General features: G+C 33.7%; 1 protein-coding gene across 2 annotated transcripts; it reads right to left on the bottom strand.

Moving 5' to 3' along the window:
- Positions 1 to 248: 248 nt before the first annotated feature.
- LOC128996967 (uncharacterized) lies at positions 249 to 4,620 on the bottom strand. 2 transcript variants are annotated; one of them, XM_054422530.1, is made up of 5 exons: positions 4,536 to 4,620; positions 3,538 to 3,648; positions 2,354 to 3,166; positions 1,442 to 1,657; positions 249 to 609 (listed from the first exon to the last, which is right to left on the bottom strand). In XM_054422530.1, exons 2-5 carry the CDS (start codon positions 3,641 to 3,643, stop codon positions 479 to 481), a joined length of 1,266 nt encoding a protein of 421 aa, XP_054278505.1. In that variant the 5' UTR covers positions 3,644 to 3,648; positions 4,536 to 4,620; the 3' UTR covers positions 249 to 478. The 2 variants fall into 2 exon arrangements, with proteins under 2 accessions (XP_054278505.1, XP_054278507.1); XM_054422532.1 differs by having other exon boundaries at positions 4,513 to 4,602.
- Positions 4,621 to 7,480: the final 2,860 nt, after the last annotated feature.

Here is a 7,480-nt window from a genome sequence, read left to right as displayed (position 1 = left end):
GTTTGGCTGCATCAATAGCAACTCAATAGCTGCATTTTCAAGATACTCTTTTGCACTAAAATTTGCCATTTTCTATATGTAATCTCCTATATCGAATAGTCACATAAAGTAGTTACGTTAACTATTTAATGCGCAGATCAATGTTATTCACTGTATTTTATTTAGTAGTAGATGATTCTACCTAATATTTTAAAATAGTAATTACTTGTAAGAGTTTGTGGAATAAATACTCGTATGAAGTTGGCATTAGAAAATATATTTACAAATTAGAAATAAATAATATCACATATCAATAAACAATAAATAAAACTTAACATCATAGTAATCAATAATATAAACGGAAATTGTAAATACGCATATTGGTAAACTAATTAAAGCAACACTTGAGAAAAAACTAGTAAAACATTTAAATAGCAAAACATCTTCATCATCAGCTTGTTAGAAGATGTGGAATGCTGTAGAACAAAGTTTAGTTGGTTTACAGTACTTCAACTTCGCTCTCCCAACTTCCAGATGAAGTCTTTCCGAGCACTTCACCTCTGAACGATCGAGCGCTATCGTCGTAATCTTCGTCCGTTTGCTCCTCCTCATCAGGTGGTGGTGGAAGGCCTAAAGAATAAAATAATTAGAGACTTATTTTGGAATACGGTCACAAATTACAATTGTGATATTGAATACAATTAATTGTTATTGTTTTACAACTTTGCATCCAAACCTAAAAACAAATAGATTACACTAGCTCATTAGTCATTACAAACTAAAACATTGCACCAACATGAACCAAATTTGATTCATTTGTGTATGACTCTTCCTTGCCTCTAAATCCATTCACAAGTATTTCCGCTAGAATAGTGAACCAGAAGAACAAAGAAAATGTTCCTATGCTGGTAGGATAATCAATTCATGGTCAGAATAAGGTTTAAGTAGTTGTTGTGATCAAATACACGCACGCAGCTCACAAAGAAACATGTATATTTATAATTCCACATTCCTCTTGACATATAAAACATTATCTATTATATTTAATTTGGCATTAAACAGTAATAGACCAATGATCGATTAAAAAATTACTCCTTTCTCCTGAAAAAATTAATGTGGTTTTTGAAATGTGCGTGGTGGGTAGAGCTTGCCTTGTAATAATAAGGTTGCTGGTTCGAAGCTGAAAATATCAAAACCATTTCAAAGGTTCAGAACTGGACCCAGTCAAAACAGCAATCAATAGCATTCTTGCAATCTATCAATTGATAGCAATCTTGGTCATTGTGCTAATGATCCTGGATAAAGAGCCAGCAGATTTTAGTCAGTAACCAAAAGCAGTCATCTCAAACCCATTAATACTCATCTTTGGCTTATAATATGCATCATGGTGTGTTGGGGTCCTAAAAATCTAATGGAACCTAACTTAAACATCTACTTTTTACTTGTTTTATCCTTCACATACCTCCTCCATCTTCAGGCCGTACAATCGCCACTCCCTCAGTGCCTACCCTGAAGCAGTTGAAGGAGTATTTGAAGGCAGTTTCGTCAATGAAGAACCCCTCAAAGTCGAGGCAAGCGTGCATGTTGCGACCAGACATGTAGACGTTGGACAACTTGGCGCACATCTTGATGCCAAAGTATCGGTTGATGGGAATGCATGCTGGCCGTGGGTTCTTGGCTGTGAAATAATGACTTATCAGCTTCTGTGATGCAATATTTAATTTGGAGAAATGTACATAAAGAGTAAGATATATAGATAAAATACACATATACACAGGAAACACAGATAGATAACAGTACAATGTTGTTCATATTTTGAACAGTCGCGGAAAGGAGGATCGTGAAAAAAAGAGGTGAAAGCTTGTTCAGCTGTTGTGGTAAAGGTTGCCAGATACAAATTTATCTCCCACCTGTAGTAGGTAACTTAATAGAAAAACAGACCAGCTTGAGTACAGACAATTTCAACCCTTAACTGCTTGATTCTACTGGTCTGTTCAGAGAAATTAATACAGTGAAGTACCAGTACTTTTATAATGAAGACACATGCAAACCAGTGGTGATCAAATAATGTTGGCGGATGGTCTGCAGCCAATAATATCAGCCAAAAGCCACTACCAGTATCACTGAGCTATAGTGTTTGGTAAGTTCAGAAGCTGCTCCTCACTGTGAACCGCAAATGAAAGTGTAAATAATCTTTGTTTTCTGTTTGAATTGAGTTGATAAACTATCTTTATAGTTAAATCATAAGATCTTTCACACAAAGTTAACTAAACACAGTAAGCTAAATACCTCCTACAGCACAAAGAGAGTTTAAAACCTATTTACTAGCTAGGCTTGCTAGACATTAGTTACAGCTTTAGATATTGTCTCTTACCTGACATTCTTCTGTTGTACAGAACTATGTTGTTGTAAGCAAGTTTGAAGTTGAAGGCGAAATCGTCGGGTTCGTAGGTAACGTTGGCACACGCTCTCGACCTCAGAGGCACATTGAAGTTCTCCAAGATGATACCCGTACAGCAAGAACAGACTCCGTCGCCACATCTGCAAGGGTAGCGTTGCGTCGCTGGTTTTGCAGGTTTAGCAGGCTTTACTGTGACTGCTTGCGTCGGACTCTCAGCCAAAGGCTTCACTGTAGTAGCCCGAGGAGGTTTGGGTTTTGGTTTGCTCGGTTTTGGTCTCTTTGTCGTTATCGTTATCGTCACTGGTGTTGATGCCCCTTCTACAGTTGATTCTAACGCAGGTTTTTCAGATGCTTGTTCAGAATTCTGAGTTGGTTGTTCAGAAACTTGTAATGTTCCTGAGGTTTGCTCTGCTGTCACTTCATTTTGTCTTATCGTAGGTTCTTCTTCGGTAGAATTGATTTGTGAGGTTACTTTTATCTCATATTGTTCGTTATGTGATGCTTGAGTAAAATTACTTATTTCGTCTTGTTTCTGTGTTTCTGTCTTTACTTTCTCTGACGATTCGTCACTGTCTTCTTCTGAAGACAATTCCTGAACAGCAGCAGTAAAATGACTAATTTCATGATGGGTTTCTGTCTTTACTTCTGAAGACTCGTCACTTACTTCTTCTGAAGAGGTGATCTCTTCTATGTGTATTTTGTGAGATGTTAAAGTTGTTTCTTCCTCTGTCAAATTCAAGTTTTCCTTGGGGAAATGTTCTGGTGTACAATGTGAGTCATTGGAATCTGGAAATAATAACTTATGAATAAGTAATATAATCTTTTAAAGCTATTTTTATACTCAAGTGAGAGAACCATCAGTCAGTATAAAAAGTTGTAGGCTGAAAGTAAATACAAAAAATGTGAAATGATTCTAAATAGTTCATAATTTTATATTTGGAAAAATTAGCTGTAAAATATATTTGTGAAAAATATAAAAATCATCAAATTGATATTCCATAAACTAAACTTGTTAGAAATAACATTTTTTCGTACTCTAACAAGTAACTTGGGTTTGATCTTGAAATAGTTCACTCCCAAACATAAGTTGATTGGACATTAAAAAGTAAAAACAGACAACAAAAAATGTAATTAGTCTTTCACCTTTCTTCACTTACTTTGTTCACTAGCTGGTTTCGAGATGAAACTCTGGGTTGAAGATGAAGGTGCAGCAGACACCCAAGAAAAAAGTAGAGCTGGAGTTAAAACAAACAGCCAATGCATCTTTTCTGGAAATATATTATGAAATTTTACAAATGGGAAATTCATTAGAGCACCTAAAGAAAACCTATACGGTAACAAGTTTATTGAGTGTCATAGTATTTTTAATACTTTTCTCCTTTACTCTAGAATCAAGATGGGCCCCTCTCACCGAACTCTGCCACAGATAGGTTTAGGTTCTTATGTGTTGTGCATAGCCTCCTCTAATAGTTTGGCTATAGTTGTTCATCTGCATCAGATGTGACCAAGATAGAATTTGAACCCTCGATCTTTGGTAACATCTCCTTGTTGGAGAGGTGACGGCTTGAACGGCCATTGATCAGTTGCAATTAAGTTGCGATCAGTTGCAAGATCCGCTGCAAATGTAGTACAGTAAACTTACTAGTAAACGGAAAGTTGAATTAATTCAAGATTTGTCTCCTGAGTTATAACACGTTTCATGTACAGTTTTTAGCCATGGTATCCTCCCACAAATTGCAAGAGAGGTGTTTGTTATTTTAATTATATAGTCGATACAACCTCAGGGCTTAAAAGTGAAGAAAATATTTTAATTCTTGTATAATTAAACTTTTTTTTGGACCTTATCCAAAAGTTATGTATCCTGTCTAAGGACAGCAGTGGATTTTAGAGCAATTGATTGAAAAACTCAAGAGTAAATACAAATTTGTTTAAAATCATCAATGGCAACGACTATTTTTGAAAACTAAGGAATCAGGATGTCTCAAAAAACTCATAATGACAATTTTTAGATGTATGGAATGTGGATAGAAAGAAGCCAATCAAAGACTGATAGGAATTTATGTCAAACACTACCTTCTTGTAAAACAAATAATCTTGTATCAAGTAATTATGTTAATAGTAAAAACTGATACCTTATTTACTTAAGATCACTCACAAATAAACAAAATTGAAGACTTGAGGAAATATTACTAGTTATGATTGCAATATCACTGGTTTCAAAAAGAAAGTGTCAATGAATTGAAATCCTTGAATCCTTTTCCTTTGTTGTTGAGATTTCATAACCACATGAAGAAATCATATGACTCCTTTGTTTTCTTTGAAATTTAGATTCATGCAAATTAGTGTTTTTGGAATGTTGATTTACTACATGTAGTCAGTTAATATTTCGACATAATACTATATACAATACAACATTATTTTATGTGAATTAATCATGCATATTTTGTGCTTATAGGTTCAAGAAAATCAATTACAATAATCATAATGATTCTGAAAATATTATAATTTTACCAAGCAACTTTATAATATAATTTCACTCCTTATCACCCACCTCACAATCATGATTAGATCTTAATAATGATGATTGTTGGGGCTTGTATTAAAGGGAGCTCTTTAGAAAAGATAAAGTTCTTCACTTCTGACAAATCTATCCTTAGGTGTATGTTGTCTAGAAGATGGATTTAAATCTTAATTTGGACTCTAAAACACCAGAATATCACAATAAAAGCCATATTGCTGATTGGCTGGAGTCAAATACCATTATTATTACTTAGTTAATTTATACTTGGGTCAAAATACACCTCAGTTTCAAAAAAGGTATTATAGAAAAGGTTGTCTGGGGATGATTCTACTATGATTCTTCAACTTGAATCTTAAAGGTCTAAGTGATTCAGGTAATAAAACGAAATAATAACTATTATTACCTATAGAGTTTAAACAGGAAAAATAAATTTTGCATTTCTCAAAATGATTCAGTATTAGAATATTTTAAGTCTTTGTATTTAAATGTGCATTGTTTTAATAAATGTTTAGTAAAATAAAATTGTGTATACGTGAAAATTTAACTGTGATTTGAAAACTATCTAACTTAAATATTTGAATCCAACTACTAATATTTTTTTCACTAAAATTACCAACAATATCTGAATTGAGTTTACTTTTGAGTATGGTAAAAGCATTACTTTGGATACTTCCAATTGTAAAATCGGAAGTTTGTATTGGTATTGGTGTGTGTTTCATGTCTGGTAAGTTACGTGTGGTTATGGTGTAGAATAAAACATGTGTCTATTATTTTCTGATAAGTTTTATTGTATTTGAGGTTTACTCATTGTTTTTTTTTTTTTTTTGTAAACCAGAGAAACAAACAGCAGTTTAGAAATATATTATTTTATTGGGCAACATTTTTTGAAGTTAACTATTAATAAACTAGAAAACATAAAATCGCAAATATGGTCAGAATATGTATTGGTATTGAGTACCTTGAAATAGTTTACAGCTGATCTTTAAAAAATTATAATCTGTACCATAAGGGAGTATATTCCTGAGGTGTTAAATATTATTGGCTGACACCTAAACAACAATGCTCCAATAAAAACAGCTGATCCAGCACTAACTTTAAAACAATTTGCTATGGAAACCCCATACTAAAATTTAATCTGCCCCAAGAATAATAAGTTAGAGGTCTTGAAATATTTATTTGTTTTTAAATATTAGCAATTTAAATACTTATAACTGGATTTCTTAGCTCACCTTTTGCCGCAGTCTACCGCCATCCAGTCTTGCCCACTACTGTACCAGTCTCTCACACGCGCACACACGAACACACACACAGACTGTAACGGTGCTTTCTTCTCTCTTCTCAGCTGTTTAGGAAAGGCTTTCCAAATACTTACCGTGTTTACCTTCGTTTCAGGAGCCCACTTCCCACATCGGTTCCACTAATGTGTCGGAGATTTACATAATTAACACATTTGGTGAAATGTGGAATTTTTCATGAGTAAAGAATATTTATTCATCTGTCGGTCTATTCATGTTCATTAGTTTAGTTTATTTAATTCAATATTCAGTTCAATTTATTTGCAAGCTGCAATATATTGTGAGCAATGTTGGTCAAAGTCTGTTCGCTAAGCCAACGCACCACTGTAAATGCAAGTTGTTATAGTAAGCATGGTTAATAATTCATTTCCACGATAAAAAAACGGTATTACCTATTTAAAATACAAAAGAATATTAAATAACTGACCTAACTTGACTCTAACTTGCTCTCTTTGGTAGATTATAAATTGTGAAAGTAATGCTTTAAATTAAATTCACTGAATTAAAAAAGAATGAACACCTTTTGAGATGATTTAAGCTTAAATCAAATAAATACTCTTTACGTTTTTAAATCATTAGATTTATAACAGAAACAGAATGGATCATAAACATCAACACATAAATAAATGACGTCACAGGCCGGAATATTTTTTATACCAATGCCAAAACAGCTGATTTGTACGTTATTTGACTGTCTCATTAAAAATTAATAAAATCATGTTACTTTCGGGCCAGTGACGTTATTTGTTTATGTTTAATACTTTATGAAACATACCGTTTGTGTTCTAATTTTCGTGGAAATTTAGGCAAGGTGGAAGGAAAAAAACACCATGGTGGGGTCATGGTGTTTTCCTTCCACCATGGGTAGGGATAGACTATGGTACATCAAAGCTGGCTACATAGTCTTATAGATTGAACTTACTCCATTAAACTCTTATGTATTTTTTATGGATCAACAAAAGACAATTTTCAAAAAGGTTTCTGTCTGGTACATTTTGAGTGTGACAAATTGTTTTGTCTTGTTGAAATAGTTTTATAAATTTATAAATTAACGAGGATATTCTTTGCCTTACTTAGTAGAGTCATAGACATAATTCTATATTATAGAATTAAATATAGACCGTCAGCAGTGCTGCGGTTAGCATAAGTTCTGGCGTCCACCGCTGGGAGCGCCGTGTAGTTGCGGCACACGAGATACGTAACTATTTACACGTCACTCGCAGCGGTGGACGCCAGAACTTATGCTAATCGCAGCCCGGCTGACGGTCTATATATAATTCTATT

Source organism: Macrosteles quadrilineatus, unplaced genomic scaffold, assembly GCF_028750875.1.
Source record: "Macrosteles quadrilineatus isolate MER2022 unplaced genomic scaffold, UCM_ALF_1.0 Scaffold_6__1_contigs__length_79288215, whole genome shotgun sequence".
NCBI lineage: Eukaryota > Metazoa > Arthropoda > Insecta > Hemiptera > Cicadellidae > Macrosteles > Macrosteles quadrilineatus.
The sequence above is the reverse complement of the archived record's forward strand: the minus strand, read 5'-3'. Positions and strand labels throughout refer to the sequence as shown.

What these genes read in the sequence shown, in the direction of transcription:
- LOC128996967 (XM_054422530.1), bottom strand. Translation starts at nt 3,643, where the DNA reads ATGCATTGGCTGTTTGTTTTAACTCCAGCTCTACTTTTTTCTTGGGTG. An exon ending in GTACAACAGAAGAATGTCAG is followed by an intron (nt 1,658 to 2,353) that starts GTAAGAGACAAT and finishes ATTATTTCACAG; the next exon opens with CCAAGAACCCACGGCCAGCA. An exon ending in ACGGCCTGAAGATGGAGGAG is followed by an intron (nt 610 to 1,441) that starts GTATGTGAAGGA and finishes TTTATTCTTTAG; the next exon opens with GCCTTCCACCACCACCTGAT.